Source organism: Lontra canadensis, unplaced genomic scaffold, assembly GCF_010015895.1.
Source record: "Lontra canadensis isolate GAN:19392208 unplaced genomic scaffold, GSC_riverotter_1.0 scaffold3, whole genome shotgun sequence".
Taxonomy (NCBI): domain Eukaryota; kingdom Metazoa; phylum Chordata; class Mammalia; order Carnivora; family Mustelidae; genus Lontra; species Lontra canadensis.
The window spans coordinates 15,331,504-15,350,554 of NW_022630997.1; the positions used below are offsets into that span (position 1 = coordinate 15,331,504).

At 46.0% G+C, this 19,051-nt stretch overlaps 1 protein-coding gene across 1 annotated transcript; it reads right to left on the reverse strand.

Moving 5' to 3' along the window:
- Positions 1–1,432: 1,432 nt before the first annotated feature.
- Positions 1,433–13,253, reverse strand: INA (internexin neuronal intermediate filament protein alpha). The gene is given in 4 exon segments (XM_032881093.1): positions 1,433–2,209; positions 2,211–2,277; positions 3,608–3,732; positions 12,085–13,253. Coding segments are annotated over 4 exon segments (1,503 nt in total). The 5' UTR covers positions 13,150–13,253; the 3' UTR covers positions 1,433–1,963.
- Between the last annotated feature and the right edge of the window lie 5,798 nt (positions 13,254–19,051).

Below are 19,051 nucleotides of genomic sequence, written 5' to 3' on the forward strand. Positions count from 1 at the left end.
GAGCAGGGTGCCCATCACAGAGCTCAACCCCAGGACCACGAGATCATGATTTGAGCTAAAGGCAGACGCTTAACTGACGGAGCCACCCAGGCATCCCTCTCTCTTTTTTAAGTAAGCTCTAAGCCCAACATGGGGCTTGAACTCACGACCCTGAGACTGAGTCACATGCTCTCCCAACTAAGCCAGCCAGGAGCCCCCAAAACAGCAGTTTTCTCTACTGTAGCCACAAAAACCACAGAACACATTATGTTGGTGGGATTCGTGTGACTTTTAATTCTTATCTTACTAACGTGTTACAGTAAGTGTGGGGAGTAAAGACAGGGATGGAGTGAGGGAAACGAGTTAGAGAAAGTATCTTTCCAGTTCCTTGAACCGCTGAAGCAGGTCCTAGGATAAGAAAGTTCAGTAACAGCATCACTCCCTATCACAACAGCACTTGCAGCAAAGGTGCGCGACAGACACGGCAACTCTTAGGTCTGGCGGAAGGGACTGCAGGACAGACTTAGCCCTACATCAAACTTGGCACATGTGGAAGGTGGGGTGATGCGGCTGCTACACGGTCGGGCAGATGAAAAGCGGACTCTCCAGAGTGTCCTTTCTTGCACACGAGTAGGAGCACGTGTGCCCTTCTCTAGCCTGAGCGTCGCTGCCTCTCCAGCAGGGAAAGGAGACCCCACCAGCCATGCAGCAATGGGAAAACCGTGGGGCAGGGCTCTTTTAGAAAAGAGAAGGATTTCATTTTTATGTTTGCTGGTGGTGGTGATTGACCAGAAGCGATTCCTGTTACTTTTGGGCAGTAGCATTGTGTCCTGGTGATAAAGTAATTACACTCAGCACTCTTACAAGGCAAAGGAGAGTGAAAGCAAGGCCTCTTTAGGACTGAGACAGTGAGAAAGGGGCTATGTGTGTTCTAAGGGTAAGGGCCTGAAACAGCTAATTCTAGATCACCACAAATGAACTCACACAGATCAATGAGACCTCGACTTTTTCCATTCACACAAATACTCACCTCTTCTAGCTTCTACTACTAAATTTAAGGTCAGCTTAATCACAGCTTGGGGCACTAAGACCGTGTTTCTAAAGTTAAAGTGAACAACTACATTCTTCATACTTTTTTTCTCCCTAAATTAAGTGGATTTGAAGAAGTTGAAAGCCTAAAATCTAGGGACTCTTTTCATTATTTGTTGGGGACAACCCTTAAAACTCATCACTGCCATTTTTCTTCACTTACATTATTGGAAGGACGTGAAATGGGCAGGGAGAAGTCTACACGAATCACAGAAATGGTCAACATGCATCTAATTTTACCCATTGAACAAAGAGATCTAAAGGGGGTAAGTTAAATTCTTTTGAGAAGAACCTAACTGTTTTTAAGGGGGAAGAATACTACACTAGCTTTTTTTTTTTTTCCTGAATGGAAGAAAAGGATGGAATTTCGAGGGGAGGGAGGAAGTTTCTATTAAACAAACACCTATCACTTGTGAAGCAGTTTCGTCAGAGTGCTGTGGATGTGGACCATTGGTTTATCTTTGGCAGTGATCTTATGTTTTAGGTACCTAGAATGAGACTATAGGGCCAGGTGAGGTCTGGGTATGGTGAGCGAATCTAAGTTTTAATTTCAATTCACAGCAAATGACGATGATCACAGATTTAGCACCTTAGTTTGTACTTCCTCTGTACCTGAATCATCTAACGCTGTGAAGCCTGAGCTTTAGGTGAGAAAGCTGAGTTCTTAGATAACTCCTCTGTGATTTGCTCTAGGACTGCACTTTGCTCCAACCTAAGGGGTGGTTGTCTTATTAGAGAAAGTGGAGTGTTCAATGCTAGATAGGAGACTGAAGCCTTGAAGATATTTTCTAGTGGTGACAGGTGTTTTGGTTCAGGAATAGGCTCTTTAACAAGTCAAATGCATATTATCCCCTCTTAAGCATTAACTTTTTTTTTTTTTTTTAAAGCGACAGAATTATATTTTTTGGCTTGAAGTGGTGCTTTCTTCTATAATTGATTTCTCGGTTTTCTTAGTAGATATTACTGTCTCCTCCAGTATTTCTTCAAAACTTTCCCCTATCTGGGAGGTTTTCTTAGAGGCTGCCTTAGAAGCCTCCTCCTCCTCCTCTTCCTCTTTCTTAAGAGACAGCCCAGTGGATGAGACTTTGGAGGTTGTAGAACTGAGGATTCTAGGTGGGAGCAGATAAGCCGGATTGGGGGGGTGGATTCAGCCCTGAAATGCTTAATCCACTGGTGCTAAAACGTGTCTCCTCGCCTTCCAGCAGTTTCCTGTAAATCCAACAGAGAAAAAGTCTTAGGAAGTCAACCTGTAACTTAAAAAAAAAAAAAAAAAAAGAACTTAACCCTCCAGCTCCTATTCATTTTAGAAAGATTCTGAAAGTCTCTGCAGTCTCTTTGTGAGGTTGAGACCAATAAATATTGTCTTCCAAGGTTCAAAGACTTGGGAGTTGATCTAGCACATGCACACATATGTGCACATACATGCACACGTGCATGTGCACACATACACACACTCACACACCTTTAGCATCAGCTGTGTTTAAAGCACTACCAAAGGGAAACCTACCCTATTCATGAATACATTCAAAAAGGAATTTTTGTACAATTCCCCTTGGCCTCATCACACCCATTTTTGGCACTTTAGAGTCTACCAAGCTCTAAGGAGAAGTAATTTTACTAATTAGAACCTTAAGTGCAATAGGGATAAGGAGGAGAGAAGCCCACAGAGGAGGAAGGAGATGCCTCATTTAGCCTGAACTTGAGATTTGTACTTTTTTTCAATGTAGAGGAGTACAAAGAAAAGGGAAACAGCAACTTCAAAAACCAGTGAATTCAACTGTTTCAGATACCAGATTTTTTCTCAGCTTAGCCTAACGAGCATCATAGCAATGGGCCCAATGCCTTTTTTTCTTATTTCTAATACTGCTTATCATCTTTTCTTTAAAACCAGAAACTCAAGACACTATCACATACTCTTGGAGTTTTGTTTTGAAGAAGTATATATAATGTAAAAGAAAAAGAATTCTCAGATCAGGGTTGAAGCTGAGCTCTTCCCTTCACCAGCACCATGACTCAGAACAAGTTACATGGTCAGTCTGTGGTTCAATTTTCCTCATCTGCAAAATGGAAATAATATGACTGGATACCTAGATCATTTAAATACAGTATCTAATAGTGCCTGGAACATAGTAGCCATTCAAAAAATAGTAGCTACTGTTATTATCTTTTTTTAAAGGCAAATGTTTGCTTGAACATTGAGAAGAAATTCAGAGGGATACTTTACCTGTTAGGATGTTCTACGTTGTGTAAGCCCTATTTTTTTTTTTAAGTTAGCATCTTTAAAAATGGATACTCACATTATCTCCTTCAATCCTAGCAGAGGCAGGTGGACCACTCCAGGACTAGTAGGGTAGAGTTGGGATATAAATAAGTTGAGGGACAGAGGAGTTAGCTCCCCTGCAAGGGGCCGGAGATGACTTTCCTCATCCCTTCTCACCCATCAGAAATTGGAGAGACTATAAAACCACTTATCCACTTATTTGGGGGGCGTTGCCCCAGGTGGCTGGATCTGCTTGGGGGAGCATTCCCCTTGAAATACCTGTAAGCGGCTATCTCAATATCAAGAGCCATTTTGACATTGAGCAAGTCCTGGTATTCCCGAAGGTGGCGCGCCATCTCACTCTTGGTGTTCCGCAGGTCATTTTCCAGCTGCCCGATGCTATCCTGAAAAGTGACATATCCAGCATCTTTGAATCAGCTGCAATGCAGTGAGATTTCCACAAAACAAGGATTCTCAACCCTGATGACACATTAAAAATCTAGGCCTGTACCCCGGCCCAGATACTGATTTGCTCGTTCTGGGGTGAGGTCCCTGCCTCTGCATTGTTTCACAAGGTCCCTAGGAGACTCAGACACATGGTAAGGGTTGGCAACTTCTACTGCATTTGTGCTTCTCAAATGCACACCAGGGAGGTATTTTCTCTCTCTCTTGTTAAACAGTCACCTGAAACTGATACCAGGCTGTATATTAACTGACTGGAATTGAAGTAAAAACTTAGAAAAAAAAACCCAAAAAACCCAAAACCCACAACTTACTTCTCCTCCCTCCCTTGCTTATTGTATTGCTACTGAATAATTCAGCTGTTGTATGTCCTTTCCAAAACCCAAAGCTTCAGGTTAGGAGTTTAGACTCAGAAAATTCCAACTGTGAAAAAGCACAGAGAAGATAGCAAGTCTTCTCTGCCTCCATCCGTCTGGATGGTTTCCTGGAAGTCTGCTGCTTGATCACCTTACTGAAAGCATTTTACACAGCAGGCAAGGAGGAAGCAGAAATACTCCACAGAATTTAAAAAAAATCCAAATGGCAGGCTGAAATTAGACTTTTAAGAAAGAAACTAGGGGGCACTTGGGTGGGCTCAGTCAGTTGGGCAGCCAGCTCTCGATTTCCGCTCAGGTCATGATCTCGGTGTGGTTAAGTCTACCCCTGGACTGGGCTCTGCACTCAATGCAGAGTCTGCTTGGGATCTGCTCCAACTGCCCCTCCCCGCCACTTGAGCTTGCCGTTTCTCTCTCCCAAATATATAAAATCTTTGAAAATAAATAAAAAAGAAACTAGGTCCATATAATAGTTTTGCTCCAAATTCTTTCGGGTACAAGCCCAGTAGAAAAATAGCTTAAAAATATTTTTTTTTATTAAAGATTTTATTTATTTATTTGACAGAGATCACAAGCAGGCAGAGAGGCAGGCAGAGAGAGAGAGAGAGAGGAGGAAGCAGGCTCCCCGCTGAGCAGAAAGCCCGATGGCGGGGCTCGAACCCAGGACCTTGGGATCATGACCCGAGCTGAAGGCAGAGGCTTTAACCCACTGAGCCACCCAGGCGCCCCAGCTTAAAATTTTTTTCTTTAAATTTTATTTATTTGAGAGAGAAAGAGAGCACAAGCAGGAAAGGGAGGGGAGAAGGAGAGAGAAACTCAAAGCAGACTCCCCGCGGAACCCAGTCACATGACCCTGGCTGAGCTCACCACCTAAGCAGAAACCAAAAGTCGGAGGCTTAACTGACTGTGCCACCTGGGTACCCAAAAAATAACTTTAATCTTTGATCCTTGAGCAGTCTTTTAAGCTTTATTATTATTTTTTAATATTTATTTATTTGAGAGAGCGTGTGAGAGAGAGAGCGCGCATGTGTGCACACTTGGTGTGGGGGTGGGGGGTGCAGCGGGAGAGAATCTTCAAGCAGGCTCCCCACTGAGCAGAGCCCAGCTCTGGGCTTGATTCCATGACCCATGAGATCACAACCTGAGCTAAAACCAGGAATCCGCTGCTTAACTAAATGAGCGGCCCAGGCGCCCCCAAAGGGTCTTTCGAAAACACAGCAGATCTAGTCGCTCACGGGGTCTGAAACCTTCTAACAGCTTTACAATTAAGTCCCAACTTCTCAGCATGGCCTGTACTATTCCCCTGGCTCAAAGGGTTTCAGCGACCTGGGCTTTCTCTTTTACTCCTTATGCTAAATTCACTTCTGCTCCAGGCCCCCCTTTAAGCTAGCTGTTTCGTATGTTTGGAATGTTCTGTAGTGGGTCTTCCGTGGCCAACTCTCAGTCACTGAAGATTCAGTTCAAATGCCCTCTAGTCAGTCTTCCTTTGTGTCCAAATTAAGCAGCCTAATTTACCTCAAGCCCGGGCAGTGGCTAGCATGGGAAGGGGCTTCATACAAATGAGAAAAAGGCACCTCCAGCGGGAGGACAAATTAAAAGAAAGCACATACTTGAACTGGCCGCTCTGCTTTATCATTATCTGAAATTCTTTCACTTATTTATTACTTTACTAATTTATTTTCTGTCACCTTCCTCTATTTCATGGTTTTTCCACCTAGGCACTGTTGACATTTGGGGCTGGATCATTCTCTGCTGAGGGGGGCTGTCCTGTGAATTGGAGGGTGTTTAGCACGTACTCTCCCTCCTGGTTGTGATAATCAACAATGTCCCCAGACACTGCTAAATGTCCCCTGGAAGGCAAGTCATTCCTATCAGAGAACGACTGCTCTAGAATGTACTCGGTGTGGAAATGGGGGCTGATTCTGTATGGTTCACCACTGAAAGCCCAGAGCCTAGCACAATGCACATTGTAGATGGCCTGTGAGTCATCGTTAAATGAATGAACCGTGCTACACCAGCGCCTCTTTTCCTCTGCCCTGAAAAGATGTGAGCAAATAACCCATATAATTCAGTTGCAACTTTGTCGACATGAAGAACACAGCAATTCAGAGTAACTTTTGTGAAACAGTGATGCAGATAAACATCAGAAACCTCAAGAAGTAAGTGGTGAGGGATCCTTGTAACTTCCTGTGTGGGGATGACGAGGTGATGGTGGAAAGCAGGGCTGGTAACATTGGGAGGTGCAAACTTCCAAATCAAGAGAATCTGCAGAAAGAAGGAAAATTCATACCTCCTACCTCTTCTCTAAATATTGATGGGAATGCCACAAGGGAGAAACTCAATTAACCGACAGGTACAGAGCAAGGAATGACAAGCAGTGGGGAAAATATATATTATACGGACAGTGATGGAAATATTCCAAAGTGTGTTAAGAGATCATAAGGGCTTAAAATGATTTTTACCAAACATTTTACTTGATGGTTGTTAGTTGAGGTTAAACTAACCTACAGGCAAGTCTGCTAGTGATGCACTGGGGGTAAGAGAAGCGATGTTACTGTGGGAAAGGGGAGAGGGAGGAAGACCTCTCAGTAGGCAAAGGACAGGAGAAATGAAATCTGAGGAAAAGAGGAGGATTTCATCAGGATCTTGGGGTTGCATTTCTTTTCTTTTCTTTAAAAAATATTTTATTTATTTATTTGACAGACAGAGATCACAAGTAGGTAGAGAGGCAGGCAGAGAGAGAGAGGAGGAAGCAGGCTCCCCGTGGAACAGAGAGCCTGATGTGGGGCTCGATCCCAGGACCCTGGGATCATGACCTGAGCCGAAGGCAGAGGCTTTAACCCACTGAGAGCCACCCAGGCGCCCTGGGGTTGCATTTCTTGCCCTGCCTCAAATATCCAACACGCCCCAGTCAGTTTTCTATATTTTAGTCTCTTCAAAGTTCCCATTTCTATATATGGAAAATTATAATATTCTTTTCTGAGATGTTCTGAGATCCTCAAGTTGGGATTTCAAATTAAGCACCTCACATTGTTATATGAGTCGATTATCTGTTAAATTAGGTAACGGGTATTAAAACAGCACTTGTCACGTAAAAATTGGTCAATAAATTATTGTTAGTATCATACCATGCGAGTCTACACCCTTTTTAATCACATGGATGAATTAATCATGAGGCCTCCCTGCAACCTCCTGGATTACCAAGGAAAACAATGTATAATAAGACGTTAATATTAGATAGTTGAAGGCATATTCCTTAAAGCACCAGATTTTCTTAAAATAATGATTTTTGGGGAAAAAAGCCTTTTTAAAGGAGTTTGTACCATTTTTAAAAATATTTTTTTATTAAAGTACTGTCTGCACCCAACATGGGACTCAAACTCAGGACCACGAGATCAAGAGTAGCATGCTCCTCCGACTGAGCCAGCCAGGTGCCCCATGGGGAAGGTACCGTTCTTAATGAGGATATAAACATAATGTAGCCTTTCTTAGCAACTACAGGTTATGATAATGAGCAATTATTTTTCTATAATTCTATGATGTCTTTTGTCAACTGAGGTATATCAGATTATTTATTTCTACCCTAAATGGCCCCAAAGAGCAGTGTTTGAATTAGTGCTTGCTATTTATTGGTTTTCTTTGTTCTGAAAGTTGAACTAAGCTACTCTTTCTCCATGATGGCTGACTCCATTGGTCCCTCTTCTCTATCTTGCACCATGCTTCAAATTCAAAAGACAATGTCCTTTAGAATCATGAAAAGTAAGAATGAGTAAGTTAGGATCATCAGAGTGGTCAGCTTCCCAATATGTGATTTGAACATGGACGTTTTGTCTCATCAGCAGATTAATAAGGTCCTTTCTAAAAACAACATTTTTGTTTCAGAGCTGTGTTTGCTGAATAAAAGGTTGTTGGGAGCTGAGTTCTAGATAGAGATTTTCTTGAATTTTTATGTTACACATTTCACATGTCTATTTTATGGATCGGAGTAGACAAAAAGCATGACTCTGCTCCTTTCAGAAGGAACTGGGCTGACTGCTGATCATTGCTCTTCAACATCTAGTCCCTTTGTTTATGCTGTCTTCAGCCCACACCAGACTGTCTTGCATTGCCCTTCAAAAGCCCTGCCAAAGATGGCCTCCAGCTGGAAATCTGAGCCGAGTGCTGCAGTCTACCCCCTCCCCCAACCACGCAGCCGCTGTTGGCTTAGCCTGAGGGAATGGCAGAGGCACTCCCAGTTCCAGCTGAGGTCTCTCCTGGAGTAGTAGCTAAAACATGTGCTGAGCATCTTCCCAAGGGCTGGAAGGATGCAGGGCCTGGAATAAGAGAAAGACCACGCCACACACACATCTGCAGTGGAGGAAAGGAACCACAAATAGTGCTATGGATTTCATCACTTTTGGGAGCCCTCAGCCAGGTGAGCAGTAGTAGTGAGTGCAGCAGCACAGTCTGGGTGAAAGAGCCCCTCCAGAATTACTGGGCGAGGAGAGAGGATTTTTATAGGTGGACTGCCCATATGCCTTCTTCTCCCTCCTGTCTTGGCTTGCTTGCTTGCTTCCTTTCTCTTTCCCTATCATACTTTGAAATCTTGCATTCTATGAGCTGGTTTATATTGTGGAGTGTGGTTTAGGTTAGTGCACTGCCAAATCAGCCCAAGGACAAGACGGTGCAGGGCTTTTACTGAAAATGCATATTCCTGGGCCGCACCTGTGAACCACTGAATCCAAATCTTTGGGCGTAGGCCTGAGAATCTTTTTGTTAAGCCCCTAAGTGACCTTGGTGGATCAATGGGTTTAGGAACTGCAAGTTTAAATTTATTTTTGTAGAGGAGCTATCAAGGTGGCCTTGGTGACAGCAATACAATGAGGCAGGGAGGGGCAAAAACAAAACTAAAAACACATGGAAGAGTTAAAAGGAAAAACAGGAACAAATGTAGTTTCTTCTTGGATTCTAGTTTCAGAGATAAATCTATCAAGCCATAGATTTATAAGCAGCCAGTTGCACGCCCAATCTCCAAGGGGCCAACCCCTTTTTGCTATTTCATTAGGTTGTATTCCAATCTCATACTAGAGAGAAGAGGGCAGACTTGGCTCTTCTCCCTGGGGAGCATTAACTAATGGTGAGCTTGATTGTTCTGCAAGGTCTTTCAAGGAAAGCTCCGGCTTTCCAAGACTGACCAGAGTACAGGGCCAGGGCCTCCAGTATCCTGCAAAAATATCCTTACGCATCTTTGGGAGAACAGGGCCTCTAATGGTGGTAGAGCAGCTATGCAGGAACCAGATTCACCCTGGGTCAGAAATGGAAAAGGGTTCAGCTATAGAGGGTGGCTACATTTGGCTTTTGAAGACAATGGCCCTAGCTCTTCATAATTTCTCCTGTCGCCTGATTTGGACAATCTCATATATCATTGTGTACTTACTATGTCACCTTGAATCATTCTTTACCCTTTCAAAACTGTAATAAGCTTTCTATCCTTGAATAGCCTGTCAGCATTCTGGGCAGGGAAAATGTCACTTTAATGGGGCTTTCCTCTGCCTCTTAGGGGGTGGTAAGCTTGCAAAGGAAAATGGGCCTATCACTAATCTCTGAAGCAGAAGAAAGAGAACAGCCTCCCATTACTGCAGCGGAAGGGGAGGGGGGAGAGGGCAAGAAAACAATGGCTGAATTTCACTGTGGAGAAGGAGGTTTTTCATCTTGGCCAGCACTGCTAAAATTCTTAGAGAAAACAGCCAGAGGATACGCTTGTGACTTCAGGCCTTCAGGTTCGGCAGGTGAGGGTGTGAGCCCCTCCTCAGCCTGAAGTCCCAAGGGGTAGGAAATAGCTTTCTGTTGTCTTAGCTGGTCTTCCATTCCACCAGCAGGTCCACTGAGGCTCTGAAGGCCAACGCGGACAGGGGCACACTGCAGAGACGCAGGTGCCGCAGTTTCTGGAGGGTTTTTGTTTGTTTCCTGCAGACCGTGTCTGGATGACCCTCCTATTGTCTGACACTGAAAGCCGATTAAAGCAACCAAAACAAGTCAGACAATACTGTCACTATCTCTTAGGGTGTAGGGCTAGACTAAGCAAACAGAGGGCATGGCAAAGACCAATTCAGATGGCAGTTGTAGTTGCAGGTAAGTTAGCCTTTTTGTAGAAAGACTGGGCTAGCCCTTCAGAAGACCCCCTAGCTCATCTTTTGAGGCTTCTAGAAGAATACATGAAATCTCAGTTAACTAAATGTGATTAATTCAGGCCATGCAGGAGCTAGGCCATACAGTGAAAAATTCAAGTTACAGCTTTTGAAGCAGAATAGAAGTATTTACTTGAATAGTACTGTAATTCCAAATAACCCAAACAAAAGGCCCAGGCAAGCTTTCTTCTTTTAGCAAATGGAGCAGTTTTAATAGACAATAAATACCTGCACGCCAATAATAATTCTTCAGCTATAGACTAAAACAGTACTTTTGAGGTTTTACTCCTCTCTTTGTTCTTTTTTATTAATGTTTCCAAGCCCTATTAATTTCATCAAATGTAAACTTCGATTTTGGCCAGAATGAGTTATTGCAAATTTCTGAATTAGTACCATTCTACCCAATGGAGCTTTAATTGGACCTTGAAACTGAAACACTATTTAGATTCCTTTCTTTTCTCCTGTCTCTGTACTCTTTGTGGTCATAAGCCCAGAATGCCCAATACAGTAAAACTGAAGATGCCGTGGTCTTTGTTTGGAGAGAAAAGGAAGAAAGATCCAATTAACACCTTCAAAGGAGCTTAGGAGACATGGAAAGATGGAAAAAAATAAGTGGCCTATAACAAGGATAGAATCACCCATCTCTGTGATTTATCACATACATTGAGGATGGAAAATTGTTAAGGAGATGTGAATTTTCAAGTGGGACCTCACTGCTGCTGAGCAGATTAGGTGTTTTTTGCTAAGTGGTAAGCCATCCATGACAGTGAAAATTGATGCTATGAGGTGACCTTTGATTGCAGGTAGCCAAGACTGATGTGATGGTGTTGCAGAAGAAAAAACAACAACAACAACAAAGCAGTTAATTACCTAGAGTCATAACTAGGACATGAGACGGGAGACATCATTTCTGAGATGGAAAGCACTCTAGATCAGCACCGCGGACAGCGCCCATGCAATTCCTATTTGCTAAGTGGTATAAAGCTTTCTTTAGGAAGAAATACCAGCTGCAGATCGACAAGGAAACTCGTGTGTGTGTGTGTGTGTGTGTGTGTGTGTGTGTGTGTGTCTGTCTGTCTGTCTGTCTTGGAAGGGAAAGAGGGTAGAGAAGGGCGGTTGTAACTAGCCCAATCACTCAGCTCCTTGGCTCCCAATCTCTACTCTTTTGAAGGCAAAACTCAAGAAAATGATTGGGCAGAAACCCTTCCCAGAAGGATCCAGCATTCTTCTCCCTAGCACATACCATAGTCAGTCCACCATTCTTCTCTCTAGCGCAGACCATACTCCATAAATATCAATTCCGGGCGCACAGAAAGCCTTCCAAAGTCAACCCAACAATCCACACAGCTGAGACAGCACTGCCAACATGAGAGACTGTATCCCAACTGCATTGGGTTCACTCCTACTTTGGGTGGGGGACTGTTCTTCAGGTCACCAAGATGTTTATGTCCACTTGTGGACAGAGAGGAATAAATTAGATTTCTGGATTCTGAAAAACATAAGCTTAAGGGTTTTTTCTAAAAGGGCTCGGACGGGGATTTGACGGGCAAGGAAAGAGGGTGACCAGGACTCTAGAATGAATAGTGTAGGCTCCTGGGCTTTTGTTTGTCAGCACCTCCAGTTGGGGTCCTTCCTCCACCCACCCACCCACTCCCGTTCCTCTCAGTTCCTAAGGGCCCAATTGTGTGGGAAGGCATAGGTAGGTGGGGGAGAGGTCAGGGCGCCCCTCCCTTTGGAGCGTTTCAGCCCTTACCTGGTAGCTAGCCACCTCTGCACTGTGCCGCTCCTCCAGTTCCAGGATCTGCCTTTCCAAGGACTCATTGGCCCCACGCAGCCCCTCAATCTCGATGGTGCGTGCCTGCAGCTGACGCCTGTACTCGTGAATCTCCTCGCGGCTTGCCCGGATGGCCTCCGTGCTGCGCGCTGCCTGCTCGTTCAGGTTGGCAAACTTGGACTTGTACCACTCCTCGGCTGACTGGAGGTTCTTGGCAGCCAGGGACTCATACTGGGCGCGGATCTCCCTCAGCGCCGAACTCAGGTCTGGTTTGGCCACAGCCACGTCCACCTCGGCCGCGGCCTGCGACGATGCCTGCAGCGTGGCCAGCAGCTCGGCCACCTCCTCGTCGTGCACCTGGCGCACAAAGGCCAACTCGTCTAGCAGCGACTCCACCTTCTTCTCCAGGTCCAGGCGGGCCAGCGTGGCACCGTCCACGTCGCGCTGCTGCGCCTTCAGCGCGCGCTCGGCGCCTTCTCGCCCTCGACTCTCCTCCTCGCAGCGCGCCCGAAGCCGCTGCACCTCCTCCGCCAGCCCGTCGCGCTCCAGCAGGGCTTGCGCGCGCGCCGAGCTCGCCTCCTCCAGCTGCGCGCGCAGGTCGCGCAGCTCGCGCTGGAAGAGCTCGCCAACGCGCGACGGTTCGGCGTGGCGCTGCCGCAGCGCCGCCAGCTCGGCCTCGAGCGCGCGGTTCTGCGTCTCCAGCTGGTGCACCTTCTCGATGAACACGGCGAAGCGGTCGTTGAGGCCCTGCAGCTGCTCCTTCTCGTTGGTGCGGATAATCTTGTACTCGTTGGTGCGCGCTGCCGCCTGACTCAGGTCGAGCCCGTCGGACGCAGGGGGCCGGCGGTAGGCCAGGCCCAGGCCAAGCGACGAGGCCGAGGAGCACGGGGCCGAGGAGGCCACATTGCAGCGGGACAGCGACTGCGAGCGGAAGCTACCCGCGCCACCGGCGCTGGAGAGGCGCGAGGACAGACGAGAGCCATCTCCAAACACCTTGCGGTAGGAGGAGGAGGCGCACAGGTAGTGCTCCGAGCCGAAGCTCATGGTGCCGGGACCAGGGCCGGGAGAGCAGCTGCGGCTGAAGATACAGAGGAGAGAAGAGGTGCGCCAGACGGGGCGCGGCTGGGCGGTGTGCACCGGGTTTTAAAGCGCCGGGGCTGGGGCGGCGCGTTGGGGGCGGAGCTCCTGCTCCGGGTCTGGTGGAGAGAGGGAAGGGGGGCATCCAGAAGCGGGCGGGGGGTGGGGGAGCGCAGTGACAACTGCAGCTGCGCGCGCGGCGGACCTAGGACGCGGAGACAAAGCGATTTGCGTAGAAGCCGCTCCCTGCCCGCGGCACTCCTCCCCAAGAATTGTCTGGTTTGGGAGTGACTTGAGCGGAGGGGTGTCTAAACGACTGGGGTTTCCCATCCGCAGATGACCCGGCTATGTCGCTGCCCTTGACCCTGTTCTCCTTGCCACCTTTAGCCCACCCAGAGCTAGGGTTTTCTGGGAGGGGTCCCGTAGGCCCGCCCATCCCTCCCCGGGAGCTCCTGAGGGTGAGGCCCTGTTTTTTTTCAGTTAGAATGGGGACTTTGTCTCCTCCCTCAGGCTTTGTCCCTTTCCTCAGCTAGTTCGGGGTTCCCAGGGGGTAGAGTGGGTCTACGTCAGAGATCATCTCATCAGCTGTTCCTCTGCAGCTCTCGGAAGCGCCCAGGGCGGGTGGCTGGGTGGAATGCTTGTGACGCCCTGGAAAAGATGGGAGATGGATAAAGAACACGAGCCTGAGTTGCAGATAGTGGAAGGACGCGCGGGAAAGAGCTGGAACGTTGTAGTGGGCAAAACTGAAGTGCTTCAGACATTTGTATAAGTAAGCGGGTTTCCCATCCGCAGACCACGCGGCTCTGTCGCTTGCCTTGACCCTGTCCTCCTTGCCTCCACCCTGAGTTAGGGTTTTTCTGGGAGGTGGCCTGTATGCTCATACCCGCCCCGGGAGCTCCCGATGAGGATGGGTTCACCACAGCCCCCAGCACTCTCCATTTAATAACGCCCACCTTCTTCTTCTTCTTTTTTTTTAGGATTATTTATTTATTTACTTATTTGTCAGAGAGAGAGCGCGCGCGCGCAAGAGAGCACACAAGCAGGCAGAGTGGCAGGCAGAGGCGGAGAGAAAAGCAGGCTCCCTTCTGAGGAAGGACCCCGATTGGGACTCGATCCCAGTACGCTGGGATCATGACCTGAGCGGAAGGCAGCGGCTTAACTGACTGAGCCACCCAGGCGTCCTTAACACCCACCTTCTTAATTCATTTAGTTTACCTATGTGGTCCTGTAGGTATTAGCGATTTCAGGTTGTGTAAATGCTGTTCTGGTTTAGGGGTGCCCCTTCCTGGGGACATTTCTCTTTGAACAAAAGAGGCGTTAAACTCCAGGAGTGGGGAAGAGTGCTGGCCACAGGGCAGGCCTAGTTCGAAACACAGGGTGGAGGTGGGTGTTGTCAAAGACCGGGATCTGGAGAGATGAAGGCTTGGAGGAGTCAGTGTAGGGTCTGTAGTGTGCACTCACCTTCTAGCTTATCCTATCTCTCCCGATGTGGCTATGGCTTAGGAGAGGGAGTTAGGAAGAACATTTAGTAGACTCCAGAATTCCAGACTGAAGTCCTTTTTGATTTGGAATCTCAAGGATGTAGTTCTAGGACAAGTTTTTTTTTTTTTTTTTAAGATTTTATTTATTTATTTGACCGACGGAGATCAAAAGAAGGCAGAGAGGCAGGCAGAGAGAGAGAGAGGAGGAAGCAGGCTCCCTGCGAGCAGAGAGCCCAAAGTGGGGCTCGATCCCAGGACCCTGAGATCATGATCTAGGACAAGTTTTAACTTCACACAGGGAAATAGTACCTGAGACAGGCCACTAGAGGAAGGGAGAATAGGAGTCCTATGGGACTTTGGAATATACTTCTTGGCTTTATGCTTGATGTCGTGGAAGATGGTCAGGCCATGCCACAGCCTGTCCCCCCTGGTTCCTTATCACAGACCAAGATCTGAGCTTAATTCTGTGTTCACTGGGCTCAGAAATACCTGGTGAGGTGAAGGACAGAAGAGTGCTAGCTAACACTCCTGAGTGATTACTCTCTGCTGGCCATTGTGCCAGGACTTTTGTATATAGGTTTGTTTCCTTCTGGCCACTCTTCAGGGTGTCCCTTTACCCCCATCTTAAAGATCAGAAACCAGGGCTCAGCTGCAGCACTCTGCACAAGGTAGCTAGCAAGCAAACATACATTGTTTCCTCACTATGTAATTCTACTTCTTACGGCAAAGAGGCTCTTGTCTCATTAATTTCCATGCAGCCAGTGTAACCATAATAGTGGGCTTCCGAAGAGTTTTGGCCAATAACAAAGTAGCAGCTTGTTTTATAATTCAAAGAATCAGGGTGATGGGTTTGAATTGTGGCTTCTGCACTTACCAAGCTTGTAGGAATAACAACACCTCCTTCCCAGGGTCATGAAAGATTGAAGTGATGCGCGTGAAGGTGCTTTGTAAGCTGTATGGGTATAAGGGATTCTCGTCATCATTGTCCTCTTTCAAATAAAGGGACATTGCTTCCCATCTGCCATCAAAAGGGTATGAATTGGGGTTAGTGATGGGATTGCAGGAAACTGTCCACCATGTCGTTGCACAGGCCTTGAGGCTGCCCGTTGGCAAAGATAATACAGCCAACCTTGACTGGGGTACCTGAGGCCAGCATGACCGCGTGGTGAGTAGAAATAGCTGCAGTAAACTAGATCGTCTGGGCTCTAGTTCCAGTCTCATTTCAACTGAGAATAACTCATGAGTATAACTCCTCTATTATTCAGGACTGAATAACTAAATATCAGCAAAATGTCCTAGTTGGAGTTTTACCTTTCTTTCTCTTTCCATCCTCCAATAGAAGCAGTACCCCAAAGGTAAAACACACCCAAAGCAGAGGTGAGGCAAAAGGCCTGAATAATCCAACAAAGGGGTAGTGGCATGGAAAATCTAGAGTGGGCTGCATTTTGTAATTTCTAAACAGTCGATCTTTGATTCCAAACTGAGATTCCCCCATGGGGCTTGTGTACCTCCCTTTTCTTGGCATACTACCCCATAGCCCAGATGTTTGGCTTTAATATTTTTAGCACAAAGCTCTATTACCAAGAAGTGATCTTGGCTGAGCCTCAAACGACAATTTCTTCCAGCTGGCCAGGTTTCTTGAGGGAGTGCCCTGCCCTATGCAAAGTCCATATCTTGATCTTGCTGTAATGTCAGACCCAGGCGCTGCAGACTCATGGACTAGGCATCCCCTGGTCCTCCCCCATGCCACATCCTCTGTGGCCCCTCTGTGGCATTTGGCAGTGCTCACTACTCACCTTGGTTTCAAAGATCCAGTTTCTGGCCTTCTGCTCTTCCTTCATAAACTCTTTTTCCAGATCTTATGTCTCACAGAGGCAAGGAAGCTTGTGGTAAAATTCTCTCCCTAAGGGATCTACTTTTGTATCATGGCTCTTTCTAGCCATGGGACTTTGAATAAATCACTGTTACTTGCTGAACCTTAGTTTCTTTATCTGTACCATTTCAATGGAACTATGCACCTGAGTGGTTTCCAAGCCTGACTGCTCATTAGAACTCACTGGGAGCTTCAATTCAGATTCTTGGGCCTTACCTCAGACCCTGGAATTTAGTTTTGAGAAGCCTTGACCTGCCCCTCATAAAATTTCCGTGAGGTTTAAATGAGATTATATATATAGAATTGGTATACTGTGTCTGCCATGTGCCTGCTCAATAAATGGTGGCTATTAGAACTATCTCTTTATTCGTTCAGCAAATATTTCTCTGAGTGCAAGGCACTGGACTAGGTCCAACATATAAGGCAGATATGGACTCTCTTCATGAGACTGGAATCCTAACAAGACAAATAGAGATTAAACAACTAATTACACAGTGAATTATTAATTATCACTGTGACAAGTGCTTTGAAGGAGAGTACAGATTGCTGTGGGGTGTATAACAAAAGGCCTGACCTATGCTGATGATGCTCAAATCCTTATTTCCAATGTCCAACTTAATGTTTTTTTAAGATTTTATTTATTTATTTGACAGAGAGCGATCACAAGTAGGCAGAGAGGCAGGCGGGAGGGTGGGGAGGGCAAGCAGTCTCCCTGTTGAGTGGAGAGCCCGATGCGGGGCTTGATTCCAGGACCCTGAGACCATGACCTGAGCTGAAGGCAGAGGCTTAACCCACTGAGCCACCCAGGCGCCCCTCCATTGTATAAATTTAATCTCACATCTCCAACTACCTGTTGGACATCTCCTCATCAATCTTGCTGGTCTTCAAGTCCTGTATATCTAAAAGTGAACTCATCTAACCTTTAGCCTCCCCACCCCAGCCCACTTCTTGATGTTGACTTTTCTGTCCTACCCCTGTTTCTTCACTTACGCAATTCTTTCTTCTTGGTATTTCCTCCTCTGCCCCTATTTCAACTGTTCATATCCTTAAGGCTCAAATGCCACCTCCTCCATGAAGACTTCCCTGCTATTTCAAATGTAAGATGAGGTTCCCTCCCATGAACTCAACTCCTCCTACCCATAGCCTTTTCAATACTTACATAACTCATAATGACCTACCATCTTCTGCTGTTAATTGTTTGCTTGTCTAAACTTAACTGAAAATCCCTTGAGCACAACTCTTCTTCTACATCTGTGAATCTCTCTCAGCCTCTAACACAGTATTAAACACATGTAAGGTGAAAAAAATGGTTGAAAATTCTTTTTTGGGTGTTTGCCTGGGTGCCTCAGTTGGTTAAGCCTTTGCCTTTGACTCAGGTCATGATCTTAGGGTCCTGAGATTGAGCCCCACATCAGGCTCTCTGCTCAGCGGGGAGTCTGCTTCTCCCTATTCCTCTCCCTCTGACCCTAGCCCTGCTTGTACTCTCTCAAATAAGTAAATAAATAAAATCTTTTTAAAAAATTCTTTTTTATACAACCACTTGGGAAGAATCTTCAGCATGACACCATGGGTGCAACCCACAAAAGAAATCAGTAGATTTGACTTCATCAAAATTAAAAAATGTTTGGAAAAGACCTTACTAAGAAGATAAGAAGATGATGATGATAAAAAGATAAACCATAGACTGGGAGAAAATGTTCGTAAATCATATATCTCACAAAGGATTTGTATCCGTAATATATAAAGAACTCCAAACATAGCAGTAAGAATCATTCCAGTTAGAAAATGGGCAAAAGGGCGCCTGGGTGGCTCTGTCGTTAATTGTCTGCCTTTGGCTGGGATCATGATTCCAGGATCCTGGGATCATGCCCTGCATCAGGCTTCCTGCTTGGCGGAAGCCTGCTTCTCCCTCTCCCATTCCTCCTGCTTGCGTTCCTTCTCTTGCTCTGTCTCTCTCTGTCAAGTAAATATATAAAATCTTAAAAAAAAAAAAAAAGATAAAAAATGGGCAAAAGATTTGAATAGACTTTTTACCAAAGGGAATATACAGATGGCAAATAAGTGTATGAAAATATGTTCAAATCACTAGCCATTAGGGAAATGCAAGTGAAAACCACAGTGATATATACTATCCACCTCCTAGAGTGGCTGAAACAAAATATTGACAATACAAACTACTTACAAGAATTCAGAACATCTGGATCTGTTATCTGTAGGACTGTAAAATGGTACAGCCCCTCTGGAAGACACTTTGGCTGTTTTTTTATAAAGTTAAACATATACTTACCATATGACCCAGCAATCTCATTCCAGAGTATTTAGCCTAGAATAAAATGAAAACTAGGCACCTGAGTGGCTCAGCCGGTTAATCAGCTGCCTTAGGCTCAGGTCATGATCTCAGGGTCCTGGGATTGAGACACACATCAGGCTCTCTGCTAAGCAGGGAGTGTGCTTCTTCCTCTGCCCCTCCCCACCCAATGCATGCTCTCTCTTTCTCAAATAAATAAAATCTGAA